At 39.1% G+C, this 23405-nt stretch overlaps 2 protein-coding genes and 1 non-coding gene across 8 annotated transcripts; all 3 read left to right on the forward strand.

Annotated features, from left to right (window-relative positions):
* Positions 1-568: 568 nt before the first annotated feature.
* Positions 569-9841, forward strand: LOC111847058 (uncharacterized). 4 transcript variants are annotated; one of them, XM_072714489.1, is made up of 8 exons: positions 569-821; positions 1982-2210; positions 4187-4377; positions 4954-5130; positions 5310-5465; positions 6525-6662; positions 8269-8361; positions 8999-9841. In XM_072714489.1, the coding sequence occupies exons 1-8, from the start codon at positions 723-725 to the stop codon at positions 9413-9415; spliced, it is 1500 nt and encodes a 499-aa protein (XP_072570590.1). In that variant the 5' UTR covers positions 569-722; the 3' UTR covers positions 9416-9841. The 4 variants fall into 4 exon arrangements, with proteins under 4 accessions (XP_072570590.1, XP_023673683.1, XP_072570591.1 ...); XM_023817915.2 differs by having other exon boundaries at positions 572-821; positions 1982-2180; XM_072714490.1 differs by lacking the exon at positions 569-821 and adding an exon at positions 1169-1345.
* A 1254-nt stretch (positions 9842-11095) lies between these two features.
* mzt2b (mitotic spindle organizing protein 2B) lies at positions 11096-16525 on the forward strand. 3 transcript variants are annotated; one of them, XM_023818006.2, is made up of 5 exons: positions 11096-11191; positions 11664-11854; positions 12518-12669; positions 13894-14031; positions 15671-16525. In XM_023818006.2, the coding sequence occupies exons 2-5, from the start codon at positions 11670-11672 to the stop codon at positions 15823-15825; spliced, it is 630 nt and encodes a 209-aa protein (XP_023673774.1). In that variant the 5' UTR covers positions 11096-11191; positions 11664-11669; the 3' UTR covers positions 15826-16525. The 3 variants fall into 3 exon arrangements, with proteins under 3 accessions (XP_023673774.1, XP_072570593.1, XP_023673775.1); XM_023818007.2 differs by having other exon boundaries at positions 11099-11191; positions 11668-11854; XM_072714492.1 differs by lacking the exon at positions 13894-14031 and having other exon boundaries at positions 11097-11191.
* A 2574-nt stretch (positions 16526-19099) lies between these two features.
* Positions 19100-19227, forward strand: LOC111847104 (U6atac minor spliceosomal RNA). Its single transcript, XR_002839020.1, has one exon. It is a non-coding gene; the product is annotated as a U6atac minor spliceosomal RNA (small nuclear RNA).
* Positions 19228-23405: the final 4178 nt, after the last annotated feature.

Consider the following 23405-nt stretch of genomic DNA (forward strand, 5'->3'; position numbering starts at 1 on the left):
GTTAATCCGCCCCTGGGTATCACATATTATGCATTGTGTTTCTGCTTTTAATATCTAATTTTCTGTTTTTCATAATTGTACCAAAACGGACTGCACTGTTATGAAATCGGTTATCAGTTAATAAATGCTTATTTAGCTACTTGTTGCACTGTCTAGTTTTGCAACATTTTACAAATCCCAGTCCTCACAGGATAAGGAGTTTACTGCAGTCTTGAAATTTGGTTTTCGCTGTTTATTTAAAGGCTGCAGAGTATGGAGATTGTTATGGGGAAAAAAGCTTATTTGATGCCCCAATGACGCTTATCTCTAAATCACTGCTGCAAGTTAAGGCTTTCAAAGACTCGCGCATTGGTTATTCCTAAATTTTTCTGACTTTCAAATTTCCAGTAGGGCACTTGGGTGCTGTAAAGAAATTGGCTGTAAAATCCTTGTATTAATAGGGATTGTATAATCAGGCCGTTCACCTAATGATCGGGATGTGAGCTCATCCAATGGCAATAAGACTTCTCGTAGTGACGTAGTCAATGCACCATCTAGCGTACAAAACAGACATTGCAAATATGAACAGAAATGGCAGCGAAGAACAGAAACGGCTTGCCATGAACGTGGAGTTCTTACTATTATTTGGAGTTCGCTTACGTGTATTAATTGTACTTTCATCAAATGTAATCTTGTTTATGGCACTCAAAATTTTAAGTGAGACTGTGTAATGTTTGTCTTGCATGAGACTAATTCCACGTACATTGTACTGCACTTGGTGTAAAAAGTTGATTCTGATTTACACATTCATATTCCATCACCCTGGAAATGTAAGGACACATGTGAGTACTTCATATGATCAAATGTTTTTAGACTAATGCTTCAGAGGCTGAAGAAAAACCCTAAAACTACGGTTAGATATAATGAAACGTTGCCAAACAGCCGGTGTAACATTTACTAGTTAAAATTCTTTAACGAATTTCAAGATTTTCCGCAATTAATTTTTTTCAGGTGCTCAAGTCATACTTTAATTCTTATATTTATTTTCCCGCATCCTTTTACTTAAAATACATGATTTTCAATAAAAAAAAAACGCGTAGCTAAACTCTGATTGGACGAAATGCATTTATTCACTTCAGTCAGCCAATAAAAATCGAGTGCGTTAATACGTCCCTACAGGAGAGGGGCGTCGTGGACATCAGGATTGTTCCGAAAGCGCAGGACGCGGATTTGTGCATGTCGCAATGACGAAAGCACACAGCGCCTTCCCGAGAAGCGACATGTTTCGCTTGAATAAACTAAGAAAAAGCCAATAGATTCCAGTGTTCGAATGCGACCTTTTCCACGGGAAATGGCGGCTTTTATTGTAAGTGTGTCAGCGGGTGAATTTCTAAGGGATTACAAGCCGTTGCAAACACAAATATGTGTACTAAAAACGTACTGGCAAGGCCTTGTGTTTACGTTTAGCTACCTACTGTACTAAGCTTCATTGCTGAAATAGCGCTGACACTCGAGAAGTACGGTACACATGGAACTTTTGTCTTTTTCAAATTATCTTTTTCCAACATGTAGGCGTTGTATAGGTGGTTCTACACTGAGTGGATATTAAAATAAGTGTGTTTATGTCGCTGTAGCTAACAAGCTAGCTGAAGTTATTCAGTGGAATGTGCAGAAACACCGATGTTGGATAATATGGGCTTTCGTAAACTGCCCACACGTGCGCAAGATCTATTTACCATTGGCCTTTTGCAAATGTATATGAATATTTGTTACAGTGCTGAAAGCACTGAATATTTAGTAAGGTCTGCAGAGTAAACAGTACTGGGGGCTGGCAGATTATAGTAACATCCACGAATCACATGACGATCCACGTTGGCTTTCTTTACATACCTGTGTGTTGAGTGCACTGCAAGTTGAACTGATCTGTTTTTGATCTTCCTGCTTAAAGTTACTTTTTGGTGCTTGTGATTTTTATGATTTTTGCTGTTCTCTTTTTGATAAGGCACATCCCTCAGTAAGGATCAAAGGAACTGAGCAAATCTACAATCCAGTTCTGTGCCAGGATGAGAAATGTGCTGCCAGGGCTAAGGGCAGCCACATGCACTGTCCCTTCTGCAATGTTGCCGAGGCGTACCAGGACCCGGTGATCTTGCAGGCCCATTACAGAGTCAAACATGTAGACAAGGGCATTGATTTTTCTGGTAAGCTGTTACTGAACCCTTACCAACCAAGTAAGCAGATCCATCCCCTGGTTTCTGACAGACCCTCTCAAAAATGTAAAACATCTAGTAAAATGGCTTTTATTACCATATTTGCTTCTTCAAGTTATTGATCTAATTACGTTTCTAAACAGTTTTTTTCAGGATTATTAAAAAAAGAATTCCTGTATCAGCAGATTGTAAAGGAACTAAAATAATTTGAATAAGTAATGCTTTTTGCATGCTATTTAAATTTGTTGTATTCTGATGTGTATGCATTTGAAATTGTAGATTAAGTCCCAGTTTGTAGTAACCTAGTAATTGGCCTTGAAAGTGTCTCAGGGTGTTTTTCCACCGCACCAGGTACTGTACTTTTGGTACTTCGAGAAAGTACCAGAAGTACGATACTTCAAGGGGTTGGTTTCCACTGGTGTAAAAACTGGTACTCAAGGGGGGTATTTTGTACTGAATTCGAAAAATGGCTGTGGTATATTATACAGCTTGGTGGTGTGCAATATTAGTACCAACATCGCATGTTATGCACATACAATTCTTACATCACTAGTGAGCTTTATTAAAATAAGGCTTTTTCTTACTTTCAATCTTGTACGGACATAATAGCACAGGGGGTTAAGGTTTCACTAAAACAATTTTACTCTCATAGGAAAAAAAACTTTACAATTTTAATTATTCCTTTTATAGATTCTTATATGTTTAAAAATTGGTTTAAAGTTTTACCTAGTGCTGGATGCCTTCTCCGAGACAATCGTAATCATTTTTATCCTTGCCGCTTAAGTCACTTGAAGACGGGTTTGTGAGAAATTTATGAACTCATTTTTTTGTTTTATAAATACCCTAATATTTATCACAACAAAATCACATCGTTATATTTATAGCAGAATCACTTTGCTAGGATTAGTATATTCAACAAAATACTTTTAAATTTCTTATGTCATCTGGATATTTTTGTTGTATGTGTTCTTATAACGAAATCACTTTTTTTTTTTTTTTAACTTAGTTTTTCATTATTTTCTGAGTTTGCATCTGTTTTCAAGGTGGCATTTGTATTGTGTTTTAGCGGCAGGCTATCTGCATAACCAATTGACAAAGAAAGCGTTTCAAGTCCCACCCCAAAGTACCAAAGAAGTACCCCAGCTGGTGTGGCACTTTCTGTACTGGAACTTGTGATACTGGTACTCGATTGGAATTCAATGGAAAAGCGAAAGTACTAAAAGTACGGTAGTTGGTGTGGTGGAAAAGTGCCATAAAATGACTCTTTTTATTGTTTATTCAAAGTTTTTTCAATGGAAAGCCTTGTTTATTGTTATAGTTTAGGGAACATATAGATTTTAAATGGACAAAATTAAGTAAAATAGCTTTTGGTAGCATTGAAACTGTATAATAATTTTTACTCTGGCATTAAGTATCCCTATGCAGTCAGAGGTAGTACTCTTCAGAACCACTTAAACTGTTGACTGGCGTGTTTTCTGCACGCCACTGTTGTACTGAGCTGTTAATTTTGCACCTGTGGCCTTCCTGTTAGCTGGAATCTGGCCACTCTCCTCTAACCCCTCTCATTAACAGGGTATTTTCAGCAAAATGACTGCTGACTGGATTTTTGTGTTTTCTTTTTGTTTATTGCACCACTCTGTGAACTCTATGTAGCAGAAGAAAATTCAAGGAGGGTGGCTATTTCTGAAACGCTGGAATCGTCATGTCTGACACCAAAAATAATTTCAAGACTTTTTATTGTCATTGTACAGTTGTCTGGACAACAAAATTCACGTTTACGTTTTACACATGTCTTATGTAACTGAACCCTGTTCGCATCATATATATATATATATATATATATATTAGTGCTAGTACATCTAAAGGTGTAATTTTGGCAATAAATATACTAACCTTTTCAAGAAAGCCAAACTGCCGTAGTACCTACAGAATATGTGTAGTAAGATGTTTCTTTTGCCTGCATTAATGCCTTTGTTCTGTGTGTTTTTTTGCTACAGGCTTAAAAGTGCTGCGGTGTTGCAACCACTGTGAGATTGTTGGCACAATTAAAGGTGAGAAGAAGTTCAAAGGGGCCCACTGGCACTGTTACCGGTGCCGAAATGGCTTCAACCGCAGGGATGAGGCCGTCAAGCATTACAAAACCCACTTCCGCAACCCACACACCACCTTTCAGATCCAGATCACCCAGGTATGTTCCGAGTGGCCAGGACAGGATCTAACCATCTATGGCCTCAGATAGTCCGATGTTTATTCAACCTAAACTAATTATAGTTATGAATCATAGCAATGTTTCTTATGCAAGCGGCTTGTTCCCTTGATATAGATTTGGCCATTAAGAGTGTGGTGTTTGGAGGGGGGGGGCTCAGTGTTTAGTGCCGCAGTCTCTAACTCATTTATTTAGCAGGTACTTTTGTCCAAAGTGACATACAACTAAGCAGATGGTGGTTTACAAGCATGCAGCAAAGCCGATTGATCAGTTACCATTTTAAGCAAGAGGTATAAACTGTTACAGACATAAGTACCTATGCATTCAGCAAATGCAAGAGACCAGCTCAGTGATTACAGGTGAAGACAGAACTAGACAGGGGTTGGAGGGCTGCTTTAGCTGGTCTTTAGCTGTGTCTTGAAGGTTGAGAGGGATACCGATGACTGGAGATGGACGGGAAGCTCATCCCACCATTGAGGAGCCAACGCCTGGAGTCAGACTTCTCACAGAGTGGTGTTCTAAATCCATCACCCTGATTCCGAGCTCTGCTGTATACAGGAGGTGAACAACCGGCAGTATTATGAACAGAACGCAGAGGCACATCCAAAGGCTTACGGTGGCCTGGCGATCTCCCCCGGCACCAATGGGGAGTGCTGCACCATTGGTTCAATGCTGGCTCAGACTGTAATTAACACGTCAACAAGTGCAGAATCCCTTCTCAGAGAGGTGCACAAGGTAGGTTATGACTCAGAAATGGGAGTACCTCCGTTTTTGCAGTATTAATTATATCGAGCTGCTGCCTAAATAGGTAACTATTAGATTTCTGATGCACTCAGTGAAGTGAGCATTTGTTTGAACGTTTTTGTTATATGGTGGTTTATTCCAATTATGGCCTGTGATTTGCGTGGTTGAAGGACAGCAGTGTGAACAATGGGATGATGGTGGGAGCCGAGGAGACGGTGGGGCCTTCCCAGCAGGCCTCAGGTCGTGAGACACTGGTACTGATGAATCCCAGTGGGGAGAACGACAGTCTGGTATTCGAAGAAACATCCAGCATCATTGCCGAGCAGGTACTACAACACAGAAGGCTGTCAGCCAACTCAAAAGATCAAAGAATATCAATGAACTCTTTATTTATATTTTTATCTGCATAATAATTATATAATTTTATATTTATATATCATATACTGTGTTGGGCAGGTTACTTTTGAAATGTGATGGGTTATAGATTACTAGTTACCCCGTAAAACAATGTCATAAGTAATGTAACTCTTTTTATTGTTTATTCAAAGTAATGTAACATTACATTTGATTACTTTTTGGTTACTTTTTTAACAAATGTTTTAAACTGGACAGTAAAACTAAAAAGTCCCAACAGCTTTTGTTGACCCATGTTGGCTGGAAATATGCCAAGAGAAGGCATTTCTGCACGGCGAAAAGATGCAAAACAACAAAATTAATGTTATATTCTATATTTGTATATATGATGCAACCCCCTTGTAATCACCAACATTTTAATTAGTAACTGTAATTTAATTGCATTTTTTCTCAGAGTACAGATTACAATTATATTTATTTTGTAATTTACTTACATAACACTGTTACTTATGACCGGTTACTTCCCAGCACTGATAATATACACACAAATTTATATCATATACACACACATGCATGTACACACACACAAACTGAATAATATTATTTTAGGTTTCCTGACATTTTCCTGTAATATTACTTATGATTAAACAAAGAGATGTTAAATTGCATTTAAAATAAATATTACTTATAAAAATTATAAAAAGTTTTAAGAGGAAAAAACAGAATATAGGGCAGGCTTTGGTGATTATGCTCCAAATCTGAGATACTGAAAGTCAGCAGTTGCCACTTAAATGACACTCTTTATGTCCCATGAAAGTTACAATAGAAGATTGTTCTTTTTTTAAGAAGGGGTGCATGTGTGCCAGTAAAAATAGCTCTGTGGGGCAGCTTTCGCACAGGTCAGCTCTAGGGGTGCGTTTGTGGTTTCCTTTAAAAATATGAAATTCATTAGACATGTGGATTTCTGCAGAGCAGGACAGCATAGCTACAGCAGCGTTTTTGCTTTAAGGCTTTTCTGCAATGTGCTGTAGGGTGGGGAGAACCTGGAGCAGAATCTGCTGCTGGAGCGGCAGCTTCTGGAACTACATCAGCAGAACCAGGCGCTGCAGCAAGAGAAGGACCTCATGGAGAAGAAGCTGCAGGCTGAGATCCAGCAGCTGAAAGACCATGTAGGTATCACAGTCAGTTCCAATCTGTCAAAAGGTAACATTTCACTTACTCTTTGAAGACCATTATAATCCTTTATGAGTGATGCTGTCATCAAGATGAACAATGACATTTTCCCTACATGTGTAAATTGTGTCCTGGGAAAGGAACCACTAACAAATTGGGATATTGAAATTCCTTTTTCTAGTATTACTTTGACATAATGTAGCACATATTGAAATGAGTATTCCTGTCATTTGTATTGCCCCGCACAGCTAATTCTCGGACTGAAATGTAATACGTGTGTGTGTGTGTGTGTGTGTGTGTGTGTATATATATAAACAGTGAACAAAAACATTAATATGAAATACATAATGTTTGGAGAAAATGTTGAATATTTAATAAAAACAATTCCTGCAAAAGTGTTATATCTTCGGAATAGTTTATCTTGTCAAAAACATTTGTGGGAATTATTTGCACCCTTGAAGAATACTATAAATAAGACCAAATAAATTTGCATCTTTGGGTAAAAAAATGTTTCTTGATGTTGCTTTTAGTGTTTAGGAACTTTTGCTGTGTAGGAACTATTGTCTATGGCCATTTCCTGTTTCACTGGGGTATAAATATGAGGTAACACACAATTCAAATCCTTTTGTCATCCATTAATATGGGTAAAACCAAAGCTGTCAACTCAAATGAGAAAAAACAGTTGTTAAGCTGCATGGACTTCTGGTCGAGTACCAGTACCGAAAGTGCCAAACCAGCTGGGGTGCTTCTTTGGTACTTCGGTACTTTGGGGTAGAACTTGCAAACGTATTTTCCGTCAATTGGTTATGCAAATTGCCTGCCGCTGAAACACAAAATACAACCGCCATCTTATGAAACACACAGCGAACAGCGACAAATGAAATAAAAAGTAGTAGAAACAAAAATTATAAAAAAAGTTAAATGGAAGGACAGACAAACGAGGAAACACAGGCTTTAATCGCGATATGGTCGGATGAACAGATCCAGCGGGATTTGGATGGCAAATAAAAAAGTATTTGCCGTAATAGCAAGCCGCTTGGAAGAAATGGGGCACATGTGAAACATTGAACAATGCCAGGTCAGGGGTGGTCACTGATGATGTCATTTGGCTCCGGTACCAGTTTTTACGGCAGTGGAAAACAGACACAAAAGAAGAACCATACTTTCGGTACTTTAAGGAAGTACCGAAAGTACGGTACCTGGTGCGGTGGAAAAGCGCCCAAAGAGGAGCCCAAAGATTAGTTGAATCTTGAGGATTCCGTGTTTCAAGGTCAACTGTGAGACTCCACCTCCATGACCAGAAGCCTTATGGATGAGAGGCATGAAGGAAGCCTCTCCTGAGACCAAGACACAAATCCCAGCATCTCTACTTTGCCAAACAACATTGGAGATGCAACAAATGTTCATGTTCATAAAGGGGAACTTTGACAGTAAAAGCACTAGATTTGCCCAATTATTTAAGCATAAAATACCACCCATTGCATGTGTGGTTCCTTTTATATGTATATTTTTACTTTTTTTTTTAATGAAGGGTGACCATGTTTAAGCTATGAATGTGTTGTATCATTTCTAAGGAAGGTCTCATCTCTGCTTATTTGGCAGATGGTCAGTCTGGTGCAGGCGAATGTAAAAATGTTTGAAGAGCTGCAGTTATACCGCAGTGTCGAAGGGAGTGAGGAGAAGATCACTAAGCTTGTGAGTACTGCCTCATCTGGGCAGGAGTTTTAGTAAATTCTGATAAGCTATTCACTCGTACAGTTATTTTTAGGCATTTAGTCACTTTTTTGGCCTTCTGTACAAATTTAGATCATTGTGAATAAAATCTCTCTTCTCATTAAAATTCACATTTGCTTTGTGTCCACCAGGGTTTCCCAATGCCGGTCCTGCAGGGGCAGTCTGTGACGCAGTTTGCAAATATCCCTGCTGAGATGCCTTATTCAGCTCACCGGCTAATTGCCAGGTTTAGTAGGTGTGTCTGAGCAGGGAAATCTGCAAACTGTGTTGCAGACAGACCCTCCAGGACTGGAATTGAGGAACCCTGGTGTACACTGTACTAAAGTTATGTAATGTAAAGGTATTAAGAAAATTTGTTTTCATTAACCTTTGACCTGAATGATTCAATTGTTATTGCAACTTAATAGTGATTTCTGCTGAAGCTTATAGTTCCACTTTTCTACTGAAAAGTTAGTAAGCTCTAGTAGTAAGGAGGGATGGCTTGGTCTTTTCCTAATCTTGTCTTCCAGGTCATACTAATGGTATTAGGGTTAGCGTAATGCTGCGGTCTTCTCCTATGCCTGGATTAGTTGGTAAAGGAGACTTGTGCTGTGTGCAGGTAGAAAGCCTGGAGGCCCAGCACCACGAACTGCTCCAGACCCAGCTAGCCACCCTCAAGAAGGAGATTCTGCAGCAGCACAATGGGCTGACGGTCAATGGGCACACAGGGGAGCACCTTGGCCTTCCTGTCGAGTGCCATGGGGCGACGGGGGCCCTGGCTGTGTCTTTTCTGAACACAGAGCCGTCCGAGGAGCAGGGGGGGGGTGCGCTCACAGGAATTGAACTTGTGGAGGTGCAGCTGGGACCGGAGCAGGTGCAGCCTGCAGCTAAGACTGCAGACCTAGTTCCTGCCACCAGTCCTGTCTGCCCTGCAAAGCTGGCCCCGGAGCAGCAGGTGGTGCTGTCTCCCACGAAGCGCTTGTCTGACGCTGTGCATGAAGGCGAGGCCAAAAACAAACTGGCACGCACAACCTGACTTCTGGGCGTGCCTTCATCCTCCATTTCTCCTCATGGGTGCAGATCTGTTAAGATTTGTCTTTGTCTGCCTCTTAAGGATACCAATGCTGAACTGATGGCGGAAGCGCTCTGGAGATCTGCGTATGACTGTTGGGGGGGGGGCTCTCTCCCACACTGAGCAAACTGCTCTGTACCAGGGTACTGCTCTTTGGACACTTTTTATACCTGCTAGTATAGTTTTGTAAGCACAATGGTTCATGCTGTATTAAAGACATTTCCTGGACCGGAACCAAATTATTTATGTCACTGTATTTTAATTGTAATACTAAAAATGTTAGCCTTACACTCTTCCTCTCTTCCAAATTATACATGTTATTAGAAGTTCCACTGAGCTAGGAAGGGTCATCACTACTGTTTTACTAATAAATCCTCTTAAGCAGTCTGATATCTATTTAATGGTCCAATGTGAATAGTGATACGTCATTCATCCTTCTGGGGTTATTGTGTAATTTACAGGTAAGAGCCAGTTTTGGGGTCAGAGTATAGAGTTGGACAGGATCCAGTGCTTCGGAGCAATTAAGGCTAAGGGCCTTTCTCAGGGGCCAACGGTGACAGTGCGCTTCTGGCTACAGGATTTATGTAGGTAACCTTCCACTCCCAAGGTACAGAGTCACTGTGTGACTTAAAGTAGTGGACTGGTTATCAAACTGAGCATTCAAAGGAATGCTGTAAAGACTGACTGACACACAAACAGGGGGTACTGCTCATGGAGGACCGGTTATCAAACTCAGTATTCAAAGGAATGCTGTAAAGACTGACTGACCCGAACGGGGTACTGCTCATGGAGTGGGCTGGGCTAAAATAAAATACCGAAAGGTTGCACGGTTTGTTTTTTAAGGGGCTGTGAACAGGAGCATCTGAAACGGGAGATCTTGCATTCTGATGTTGCACATATGATAAAGTCTAAGCCTTATTTTAATGGAAGGAAATTTGTCAATCTTACAAGTTATTTGGCAAATGTGTCTAACATGTTAAACACTATCAATAACAGAATATCTGACTGAATCATCCAGAGTCTCCAAACGAGATCAAACTGACTCCAACTGTTCGATTTAATTTATTTATTGGTGGTTTTAAATTTGCTTATTGTAAACCAATATGAGAAGTGTGTTGTACAGGCAGAATTTATTATATTAACATGACTTTGCTTAATTGGAAATGTCTTCAGATGAATCATGACTAGTAAAGCTTTATCTTGAGTAACTATATAAGCACAGCAACAGCTAAAATAAAGCGGTATTTTTTTTTTCCCCGTTAAAAAGCTGGGTTCAAGTGGTATAAACTGGTATTCAGCATAATAGTCAACTACTTGTGATTAATCAATTCGGAAAATTATGGCCTATAAATAAAAAGTTTAAGAAACATTGACACATACTAAATATATTTAATATACAGCTATATAAAGATTTAGTTAAACGTCAACGTCAAATCTCAGTTTTATCTGACGTGAAAACCTAAATAAAATTCATGAGAGCATGCTTCTTTATTTAACAATTACCATTCACCATCGATCTGCATATCTTTGGGGAATTGCAAATATGGCGTGATCCTGTTGATTACTACGAGCTACATGCTGTATAAGTATTATTCACAACGCAAGGCGGGACACACCCGGTTAGGAGAAGGGGAAAAAGCGGTACGTATTTCTGGTTCGGAGACTTTTATGATGCTTCTGAATATCCGTAGTACGGAAGCTGATGGCGGTTTTGTTTCCACCGATGGACGTTAAGTAAAGGTGCGCTGCAATGTAACACGAATTTATTTTTTTTATTGTAGCTAATTCATATTTGACGGGATACGTTAGTTTATATTCTTTAGGAAATTGATGGTATTCGTTTAAACAGAGAGTAAAGAGTTATAGTTTCCAGTTGCAGTTTTGCTAAATATGTAGTTGTAATCTATACTATCGTAGGTTATAGTATTTTAATTCTGCCGAGAATCCTGTCGTGCTATGTCACTGTGCAGTTTCTTGTTTCAGTGGAAAACTATAGCTTGTTGTGGCTTTTGAAATGGCTAGCGTAACAACATTGGTAGCTGTATTTACTTGGATTGCCAGCTTCTATATTTTTGTAAGACAAGCATTTCATACTACGAAGCGATTGCATGAAACGCAGTCTCCGATAAACTGTTCCATAAACTGACGCTGTTTCTGGCATGTATCGGGTAACGTTAATGTTAATGATACTGGAATTCTACAATCGGTCCAGTCAGGTATGGCTCATCCTCAGCAGTCCGCGACGCTGCCGGGAGGGCCGGAGTCCGCCTCCGTAGGGGTTACTGTCAGCGGCAGTGTGCAGAAGTATGCCATCAAGAAGAAGAAGATCCTCAACGCCGAGGAGAGCGAGCTCTTCGAGCTGACCCAGGCAGCTGGGATTGTCATGGACCAAGAGGTCTTCAAGTAAGTCATGCCAGGATCGCAGAAGATCATCAGTTCACTTACTGTTACATATTAGAGAAATTTAACTTACAGAACTGAGTGAAGATAGCTCAGCTAAGAATTAGGTACGGCACCTGGTATTGGGGTATTTAAGAACTTGTCGTTGTAAGGTGAGCATTAACCATTTAGGATGAATCTGCTGCTCTATTGTTTGACCTAAACTGAACCCATAAAATTCCAAGAAATATAAGTGCTTTAACTTGTGAATTAATAAAAGCAATATCAGCAATTCAGAGTTGAGACTAGGAAATCCACCTGAAGCTAAGCAGGTTTGGGCCAGGCCAGTACTTGGAGGGGAGACCAACTAGGAAAGCTGGGATGCAGCTGGAAGAGGTGTTGGTGTGGCCAACCGGTTAGCCCATCCTGTGGCCTGTGTGGGTCCCAGTGCCCCAGTGCAGTGACGGGGACACTGTGGCCAACAGGGTAGCCCATCCTGTAGTCTGTGTGGATCCCAGTGCCTACTGGGTACAAAAGAAGGATGGATAGATAATAGATTAGATAGAAAGGTTTAACTGTTAAAACATCCAAACAGAAGTGAGGCAGGGGAGAGGGAGGTTCTGCAGAATACAACTCAATTCCACTGCTTTGATCAGTGCATGACCATTTGTGTTTTGTTGGATCCAGGGTCATTGTGGACCTACTGAAGATGAACGTGGCCCCGCTGGCTGTCTTCCAGACCCTGAAGGCCATGTGTGCGGGCCAGCGCATTACAGAGACACCAGCCGGGGACAGTTCTGTGACACCTCAGCCTCCCACGGCTCCCCCAGAAGCCAGAGGTCAGGCTTGTGTCTGGGGTTGGATGGCAGTAGCTGTGAGGGCCTGAGCCATTGCAGTCCTAGTTATTAGCCTGATCACATTTGTCCCTCTGCCACCATGACCTGCACTGCTTTGCATTTCAGTCATTGGTATTACATGAGGTGAGGATTTCATGTGGCAGGAATATGGGGCTAACCCTGTATCCATCCAGTGCTTACTTCGGATAGTCTTTACATCATACAAGTATTTAGGCACACATAGCTTTGGCAAATAGCATACATGAAAATTAATGGTGTGTGTGTGTGTGTGTGTGTGTGTATGTGTATGTGTATGTATATGTATATGTATATGTATATGTATGTATATATATATATATATATATATATATATATATATATATATATATATATATACATACATACATACATACATACATACATACATACATACATACATACATACACACACACACACACACACACACACACACACACACACACAAAGAAAATATCATTATTTAAGAATGTGTTTATACCTAGAGAATGAATTGCATGTAGTGTAGACCTATGCAGTGTTGTAGATTTGCTGGTGTTTCACTGATAAAGCTTTGCCTGACATATTGCTGTCCTACGTGCTTTTCTTTTTCTGCTTTGACATTGTCACATCGCTCAGCTCTGCAGGGCTGCTTTCCTGTTGTGCTGCTTACACTGCTTCACAGCTGCTGTCAGCTTACATTTCATCACAGGTTCCACTGGCTTGAAATAATGAGCAATAATGTTATTAAATGTAGATAGCCCACCATCTCTCAGTTCAGTTACAATTAACAGCTGCAATATGGCTAAATGTGTAGCTAAAGTACATTCTGGGGAATACAATGGTGTTTTAATGCTGCTGAAAGTGTTTTTATGTCTAAGCCACATTGCAGTTTCTTTTTGCAATTGAAAATGTGATTTTCTTTTCTGTAACTCATTACTATAAAAATAATTTATTCACTAAATAGGATGACAAAATGTGATGTAATGTTTGTATATCAGGGAAAATGAGCTGTTAAATTACAGACTGCATCTGTAACTAGAACTGATAAAATGCCATGAAGGATATTGAACCGTTTTAAAAAAATAATAATCTAAGTTTACATGTGCAAAGCATTAGCTTAGACTGTATTGGACTGTGCTAATGTGTTTTACTCTTTCTTTTTGTGTGTGCATGTGTGTATGCTGCTGTGTTTCTTTCCTTTCCAAAAGTGGACAGCTCTGTTGTGTCTGGCAAGAGCAGTAAAATCCCTGCACCTCTCCCTCAGTCCTCTGGCTTGCGGCCGGCGAGAGTAAACACAAAGATTGTGGTCTACAGCCCAGCTGACTCTTGCTCGCCTCTCTCTCAAGGTCCCCCCGGTTCTTTCCACTTCACTTGCTGCCTGTTCTCTCCCTTTTCAGGTGGCACTTATTAGTTTATCTACTGGGGCTGGTCCCGTCTGCTGTCACACCAGAAGCCAGGCTCAGCTGTGTCTGGCTGTGGCGCAATGAAGTGCAGAGTCCAGAACGTTCCTGATTGTCATTTCACCACAGAATTGGTGAAATTCCATTTGTGGTTGAGAATTGCTTTTGGTTTGACAAATCATAATATTTTCTCCCCGTGTAATTTTTTCATTGTCCGTAACAAATTCTATGAAAGTTCATATGGATGATTTGCACAAAATAGGAAGTTTCTTTAAGGCAACTTTGATCACCCAAAGTTTGCTTATATCCCTAAGATTAATAAAAGAAGCACCTTTTTCCTTGCCTGGTTCCAGGTGTGACTGGACAATGTAGATGAGATGTTGTCAGTGTCATGGTTCAGAAAGCAAGCAAGAGAGCAAATCCATTCTAAGATGGATTTTCCAGTCCTTTGACAACCCGCAGGTTAATTTCCCTTTAATATTAATCTACTCTGATTCTGAACACTTCTGACTTATGGAATGAAATATTGAAAAAGATATTTCATTTAAAAACAATTCTATCCACCCCTCTGATCATTACACAATGATAAACTAATAATCCCACCTTTTCCTTCTGAACTGTGCTGTAGTGGTTATTTCCATAATGCCTCACTGTGCTGGTGAACCCTGTCCCCTCCTCCTCCCCTACTATCTGAGTTGTGTCGTGAAGTGAGTTTGTTCAGTGTGATCACTTGCTGTCCTTGTGCTTGCCTGTCTTTCAGTCAGCCGTACAGACATTGTGGCTCAGCTGTGTGCCTTCAATGGCAGCCTGCTCTGTCTCCTTGCAAACGTTTTAAAAACATTTAACTAACCGCTGTTTGTCAAATAGAATGTGAGGTATTTGCAGTCGGTTTCCTGTCAAGCAGAAGGCAGGCTTTCTCCGGGTCGCGCGACACGTAATGCTTTGTAATAGCAAACATTGATGATTGTAAATTTTTGAAAAATAATTTCCCAGATGATCCTTTGCACGAAGAAGATTGATTTTTCCCAGTGACAAAAAGAATCGATTGCTGGGCTTTCAGGCCGCGCTGCCACACTGTCATTGCCGTTTTCCATTTTCTTCATGCTTGCTGCACCATTCTGATCTTATCGTCTAGCATGAGCCGCCACCTGTGAAAGCAGAGTCTATGGGCATCTGTCCTTGCATTGAATGCTGTTCAGAGCGTTTGGGCTTGTTTTGTTCCTGCATTTCTGGTAGAGGACGTCTTACTTATAAGTATTCACGTAGTTTTCTGTCATGAGTCAAGGCTGATATTTTCTGAAATAAATGTTTCAAATCAGGTTGGTATTTATAACCAATATAACCAAATTATAGGTTGTATTGGTACGTATGATTTATGGAAAGTTTACAGCTGCAAAAATATATAGGTATTTTTATATAGAGTATATACACATGAACAGTTTTCTAGTTGTGTGTGCATTGTTACAGTACTAAAGATGCCTTTAACAAACCACCCTATTAATAATAATAATAATGATTCCTGTTGATAGTTCTTTAATGGGTGCTCTCAATGGCCCTGTCATGTGTTTTTACTATATAAAAACAGCCGTGCGCAGCAAGACGGGCCAGAGCCACGGGGAGAAGAGTGCCCGGGACGGCTCCAGCCAGAGGGTGCCCCGCCAGCCCAGCGCCTCCCGGGGCCCAAAGAGCGGAAAGAGTTCTGGCAGTAGCAGCTCCTCCTCACAGCTGACATCCAGCTAGGGTTTCTCTGTGTGAGCGCCCCCCTCAGCTTCGGTGGTCTCATTGTGGTTAGCCCGGGGGGCAGTTATCCTTCATTAATTAGGCCAGTACCCCTCAGAAAACCACCGTCCACACAGTTTGACTGAACAGTGAATTTAACTGATCACTGTTTTTTTAGGCCAGTAGCGTGTTTTACAGAGCCGGGGTTACCTGTAATCTGTCAGCTTGCCCTCCAGTTTCTGAATTTTCCATCACAACAACCAATTATATTTCTGGCTTATAAAGCTGTCTAGAAAAACATTAAGGCCATATTAAAAACCAAAAATGATGAATTATGCCTCCCCAGGGCCTTGGCTGATGCAGCCTGTGTTCAGTATTTGGTCATTCAGGCTATCTGGTGTGGTAAATTCCTATGCTCATGAACACGTCTCCTTTTATTACATGTGAATGTTTTGAACAAGCATGTTGATTTTCTTATTAATCCTTGTGTTGTCAAGAAGCAAAATACACAACCCTGGCATTGGGGACTCAGCTTTTACTTGGAATGAACATTGCATACTATGAGTTTCCCTTTACAGTTCATATTTTTATATATCTTGTTTTGTGTGCTTTGGTTTTAATCTTTAGGGTAGGTCATTCAGAAAATAGCCATGCCCTTTGTTTTTTCAAAAATCGCAAGCACTTTTGTAAGATATTTGAAATAAATATTGTCTCTTTTGTGCTTTGGTGGATTAATTTTGCCTTGACTTATAGACATAATAGGTGTTTAACCGATAGGAGGAGTTATGCATCGTGGTGGCGGTTGCACAGCATTGATCTGTAACATCAAAGCTAATTAAAAATGATACTTCTACTTCCAGGTTGCGTGCTCTTGCATTGATGTGCCACAGGCAAACATGCAAAGTACCAGTGCCTGCAGAACAGCAGAGCAGGCTCATTAATATTCATAAAGGAAGCACTACCTGATGGTCATTGTACTAAGGTGATGATCTTTGTGCTGCAATGCTTTAGGGAAACCTGCACGTTGCAGAATACTCTATAATTGTTAAGAAAATTATTTCACCACAAAACTAGGAAAATGCCTCTTGTACAGTGCAAAAAATCATTATTTTTGTGAGTTATGGTAGCAAAGATTGGGGTAGGCAGGTAAAAAGTAATGTTGGCGATGCATCGCTTAGCATCGATATTGGCCAATATTAAATATTAAAAATCAAGATATTGGCTGACGTGTTAGTCTAGGCTGAAATTGCTGACCTATGCTTTAACTTTATCAATATTTTATGTTAGCAGAACCAGAGCTATAGACTTAAAGACTTAAATAATGAACATGCATCGGTCAATTATCCATTTCCCACAGTGGAGGATCATTATGACTGCTTCATATTTGCGCAAAAAGAAACTAATTTACTGGTCGCTGTCGATGTATGCCTACCCTCTTTGTAAACAAATGTGAAAACACCTGTGTGGATGGAGATCATTTTCTTTTGAAAACTCCATAACAGTGTGGGCGTAACTTAAGATGGAGGTGGTGAAGTAAAATAAAAGGAATGAGAGGAAGGCTTGACACAGTGTGAGAAAGTTAAGATCAAGAGACAATGGTACACATTTTATGAGTAAAACAATTGTGTTATCAGCAAATAAAAAATTTACAGTGCAATAAATTTATAAGTAAAAAGTACACTACTTGTATAGTTTTAATCTGTACAATGTGTAATAATACATTATAGTACAGTACATTGTGATGAAACTTAAAAAGTATGTCAAAATACATTTACTTTAAAATGTTAAAATGACAAAAATATATACTAAAACATAGTAATCCTTAAGGTAGAAAATGGATGGATAGAGAAAAATGAGAAAACTAGAGGGCCATAGTAATTCTTTCAAATCCGATCACCAGTGATCATAATAAAGCCTGAGAACAAGTTATTGTATAGATTCAATCATAACACGATAAACGAATCTGCAACTGCATTTACAGGCTAAATTTAACAGTTCAAGGTAGTTTATTGTCATCAGCAGCTGCGTACACATACATAGTGCGATGACACAACATTTCTCCATGGACTGCGATGCAACACGCAACAACATAAACAAAATATAATGCAATATGCACAAAGACAAAACAACACTAAACACTGCAACGGTATACGATATTGGGCTCTCCGTAAGAAAATTTAAATATAACCAGCATAATGAACAGTATATTGGATATCAGTTATTGTACAAATGGAAACTTTAGCAGCTTTTGTTGAGTGTTAGAGATAAAGTGCAAGTGTCATTGAGAGTTAAAAAACTGGGGATTAGGGTTCAATCTGAACAGTTCATTCAAATTACACTAGCATGACACGTGCATTCTAATACTTTAAAATGTTGCACGACTCTCACTTTAAGGTTCCTGACTGGCATCTTTTCCTCTGCTACAAAAAAAGAAACCACAGGAATTATGTTACTAAAAGTAATACAGACTGTAACACGACAAAGACACACTATTGACATAGACCAATTCGTTTATGAATGTCTTAACAGCGCCACCAAGTGCTGCAGACCGGAATTCTACATTCAGGGCTTTCACGTTCTTCATTTTGTTAGCAGCATGTAACGCCGTTTACTTTCACAGCCTGTGTTTATTGTCACTAGTTTTCGCCTATAAAGACTGAATTCTTACATTTACATGTAAATGTAAAAAGCTGCACCTATGACAAAAATAACTGGATTTATTCCGATGGGCGAGTTATCAATGAAACGCCAGTTTCGGGTAAACTGCTGCTAACATGTAGCCCCGTCCGTTTGTGTGGCAGAGACCGTCGTAAAACGTCTTATATACATTTCACTTTGCAATAGGCAGTTTCCCTAGTATAATATTTTTGGAACGATTATTCAGCCGTTAGGCTTGCCACATATATAAATATAAAGGATAACTTCATCCGTATCCAAAACCACAATTTGGAAACACGACACAAAAACATCCCTATAACAAGCTTCACCGAAACCATTCATACTTCCGGGAACACAATGGTCGCAGTGACGCAACTAAACACGAATGGTGATTGGTTAACAATTTAAAATATTTAAATTGACAACGCCATAGCCAACATTTTCATTATAAACGTTTACCAGACGTCTTATTTAATTTTTACACAGTTAAATGAAAGATAAATTTAAAAATAGTAGTTCCATATATTTTCATCTACTCTTTAATTCATTTACTTAGTAACAATTATATGGCATACCGTGAGTGAAATAGGAAAGCATACTACATGGTATATATAACCTTTTACCGCGAAACTCTAGCGTGTTGTATGAAAGGAGAGAAGGTTAGCACTCCCCTTGACAAGGATGGAAGAGGCCCTAGTGGCCTTCAACACACATATGGTTAAGGCATTGCCACCTACTTCGTGGCATCTCTAACCAAGTTTTTTTTTAGCATACTTTATTTTATAAATATTCGATTTACAGATCTAACAAAAAAAAAATAACGATGTTATGGACATAAAATAATTAAAATGTGCTATAAAAATACCGGTATCCGTCAAATAATTGATCGCATTTACGTTCGAGGTCGCACAATGACCCACCCACAACATCTAACCTGTAACAACAGTAAGTATGCATACCGTAATGTATATGTGATGGACAGCTACAATAAGCTTTTATATATATATATATCTCATACGTTTCTCTCCATAGAAAGAAACGTATTGTACTATGAAATAAGCAACTTATTTGCAGCTTCAGGCGCCGTCTTCTTTCTCAGTTCCCATTGTTTGCTACCGCATCTTATGAGTTCGTAATGCAATTCGTGTCATAGGTCTCTTTATTATAAAGTGTTGTAATTTTATATTTACCTTATTATTGATGTAGAACGCTGTTTGTATATTACTGTATTGTACTAAATGTCTTGACTCTCCCCTATAACCAGAGGCGTTGCTAGAGATTTTGGGCCCACCAGTCCAGACCAATCCAGTTATTTTCCAAATTTTCTAGGCCCCCTGTCACTCAGGGGCCCTTGTATTTGTCCTGACTTTCCCCTGCCTTATGTCGCCCCTGCGTAGAACTATCAAGATCTGCCTGGATTGACTTGCTTATACGTCTTTACTATTTGTGTTTAGTCAGCATTTTGCATTAGATTTTCCTTTCGGTAGTCTGGTTTACTCCTATATTATACAGACATGCAATAGTGTAATCTGGAATTTCCAGATTCTGTGTGTTAGCATATGTCCCCCTGAGCTCTTCCCCTGCAATGATCTCCTAGCCCTCGAGTAACCCGGTACCACCATAAGATGGCAGTAGAGTTACAGCTGACAATTAAGTTACTGCTACTAAATAAACACATGGCTACTTCGGAAAGGAAAAAAGCCTTAACCTTTGTTCTACCAGATTCATTATTTGACAGAATATACCATGAGAACAAACAATATAGTCAGAAGTGATGATAACCATGTGCTATGGATATTATACGATGACTTTACCCAGCCAAAATACTACAGCTCCAGAATCTTTACAGATCACAAAAAAGCAAGCTATGTGTAATACAATACACAAAGAATATGGTATAAACATTTAAAAATTACATGAATGTAATTTATAATAATTTGTAATTTATAATAATTGGTACACAAATAATATTTGGCACTAAATCTAAACCCCTGCAACCCTGACAAGACTTAGCAGTTAGAAGACATATTGATGGATATATGGATGGATGGTTATATGGAGGAATGGATGGATATATGGATGGATGGTTAGATGGAGGAATGGATGATATATTGATGGATGGTTAGATGGAGGAATGGATGGATATATGGATGGATGGTTAGATGGAGGAATTGATGGATATATGGATGGATGGTTGGATGATATATGGATGGATGGTTAGCTGGAGGAATGGATGGATGGATGGATGGATGGTTGGATGATATATGGATGGATGGTTAGCTGGAGGAATGGATGGATGGATGGATGGTTAAATGTAGGAATGGATGAATATATGGATGGATGGTTAGATGGAGGAACTGATGGATATATGGATGGATGGTTAGATGGAGGATTTGATGGATATATGGATGGATGGTTGGAGGATTGGATGGATGGATCAAAGCAAAGCACACATGCATAAGGTAATCATGAACTAGGTGACATTAATTTCTGAAACATATCAAATGTAATTGTTTTGCATACTAGATACTGTCTTGTAGCTATACTGCATTCACATAACAAGCTGACCTTGTGAAAGTATTTAAACAACAGTGCGAAGGGTATAAGTATTCCATGGAGACAAGCTATTAATTGTGACCTAATTTCAGGAAAATAAACTACATTTACCTCAGGATGGAAAACTTTTATTAAATAGCACCTCTTGGTCTAGAAGTCGGACTATGTCACTGCGAAAACACTGGATGAGTAGCCACCTCTCACTGTTTCCATCTGGGCCTTTCTGGCAGTAGGTAGAGTAAAATTTGCTTGCAGAAACATCGTTCTAATATAGTCGTTCTTTGTGCATAGCATGACTTAGTTATGGATAAGAAATAAACTGATTATCTTTGATGATGGATTCATATAATGGAATGATAACACTTTACACACATATTTATGGTAACGCTTTACACACATGAATATCACATTGTGTGATTATGATTATACAGTTATAATGTTTGCTATTATAATATGTTTGTCATTGAGGTATATTAAAGCTGCTTAGGTATGTTAGGATGTTAAGGTATATGTACATGTTGCTTATGAATGTTCTATGAATGCATAATGAATGCATTATGAAGGTGCACTGAATGTTGTAAGAATGCATTATAAAGGCATTATGAAGGTGCAGTTAATGTGTGTTTGGGTGTTTGTGTGTGTGGATTAGGTTTATATTACATTGCAGGGACCAAATGTCCCCCACAATGTGATAAAAAACTAGTTATTTTGACGTTGTGGGGACTTTTGAGTCCCAACAAAGATATAATTACAAACCTGTGTGTGTGTATGTAAAGGCTATGAATTGATCAAAAATCGAAATAGTTTAAATCTACATGTATGCGTTTCTACACTCTTACTCTACCTTTTTATACTGTATTCCCCTTTATACTTTTCTTCTCCAGAAATTCTGCGTTTTCTTCTACTTAACAGTAATGTCTATTGTCCCTAGGCCAGATGTGATTTCAGTTGAATGAGCAGCGCTTAATCAGTAAATCTAGCCAGAATGTGACAAAATGGTAACAGGAAAGCAGCAGGTTTACATACTAGTAACAATGACTGCACTCAAAACAATTCTGCTGAGACCATGGGTTACCACTTATACTATAATCACGTAATTTTAAATAAACAATAAAAAATACGCTGCCTATGTTGCTGGTGCTGGGAATTGTACTTGAAACATTGAAAAGACAAAGGACACACAACATAAATATGTATATCTAATCTGTGGGTGTTATAGTAGCTGCTGTTTAACAAACTAACTAAATGCAGAGGTACAGGTTATTAAAGCATCCCAAAATATCCTTATTCCAAAAGTTATTTTAGTGTTTTCAATGATGTTGGGAAGCTGCATGCCTCAGTAGTCATGATATTTTGCAATAAGGATTCACGTATAATATTCACATTGAGTGGATTTGTGTCACGTGCTCATTCATCTTTTTGTTGGATCCCACAAAAAAGCATTTCTGTGGTTTATGGATGAAGAGCCTATACAGTAGGAAAGAAGTAAGTGGAAAATTTGAAAGTATGTTAATGTTTAAGCCATGAATAACAATCACGACCTGAACAGATGACTGCAAGAGAGTAGCTGTAGCACAAAGACACGGCTGTTTCAGGCAAACGTGTCTAATGCTTTGACATTTTCCCTATAAACTGTTAAGTTCTACTGTACAGCCACAGTACAGGCTCTGTCATTTTACCATGTTTGATACTCCGGTGTGTTCTATAAAACCAGGACAATAATACTAACGGAGGTAAAACAGTTTCTATCACAGCACATACTGTAACCAGATTCAGTTGCCAAAAAAATAGATGGACTTACAGTATGTGTAAAGTGTGTAAAGAGAGGGAAATATGCAGACTAATCTCTCCGCTAAATCTACCCCTGCTGAGAGCCACTAGGTCAACTTAAGGTTAAGTTGTGGTACCAGTGCATGAAATTGAAGAGCGTCCTACAGTGTAATGCCTTGCACACCTTTTTGGATTTCTTACATTCCAAGTGAACCTTTAGCATCTTTATCATTTGCCTTTTACTGTAAGCAAGCAACAGGTGCTCTGTCCTATCACAGCGTGTCTCAGCACGGTCTCATTTGGCTTGGCTATCCCTTTTTGGTCTAGTCAGGCATTAATTAAAAAGTTTGCAAGCACAGTCTCATATTTGAAGTGTATTCTGAATGTGCAACTAAATTTATTTTATTTGAGGAAATGAGAACGAATTATACAACTGCAATACGAATGCACAGGCAAAATAATTGTTTGGTACAACATATTACTGAAACTATATTTGATAAAATATATTTACAAAGACTATATATGCAACTGTAACTCATATTAAGTTCACTTTCACTCATTTCCACAAACAAAACATACCTTGCATATAGTATTTGTACAAAAAGGTTTTTCTTTGT

This window comes from Paramormyrops kingsleyae, chromosome 7, assembly GCF_048594095.1.
Source record: "Paramormyrops kingsleyae isolate MSU_618 chromosome 7, PKINGS_0.4, whole genome shotgun sequence".
NCBI lineage: Eukaryota > Metazoa > Chordata > Actinopteri > Osteoglossiformes > Mormyridae > Paramormyrops > Paramormyrops kingsleyae.

Coding starts and splice junctions, on each gene's coding strand:
- mzt2b (XM_023818006.2), top strand. CDS start 11,670: ATGGCTCATCCTCAGCAGTCCGCGACGCTGCCGGGAGGGCCGGAGTCC. Junction 11,855..12,517: donor ATGGACCAAGAGGTCTTCAA/GTAAGTCATGCC, acceptor TGTTGGATCCAG/GGTCATTGTGGACCTACTGA. Junction 12,670..13,893: donor GGCTCCCCCAGAAGCCAGAG/GTCAGGCTTGTG, acceptor CCTTTCCAAAAG/TGGACAGCTCTGTTGTGTCT.
- LOC111847058 (XM_072714489.1), top strand. CDS start 723: ATGAGACTAATTCCACGTACATTGTACTGCACTTGGTGTAAAAAGTTG. Junction 2,211..4,186: donor ACTGAACCCTTACCAACCAA/GTAAGCAGATCC, acceptor TTTTTGCTACAG/GCTTAAAAGTGCTGCGGTGT. Junction 6,663..8,268: donor TCCAGCAGCTGAAAGACCAT/GTAGGTATCACA, acceptor CTTATTTGGCAG/ATGGTCAGTCTGGTGCAGGC.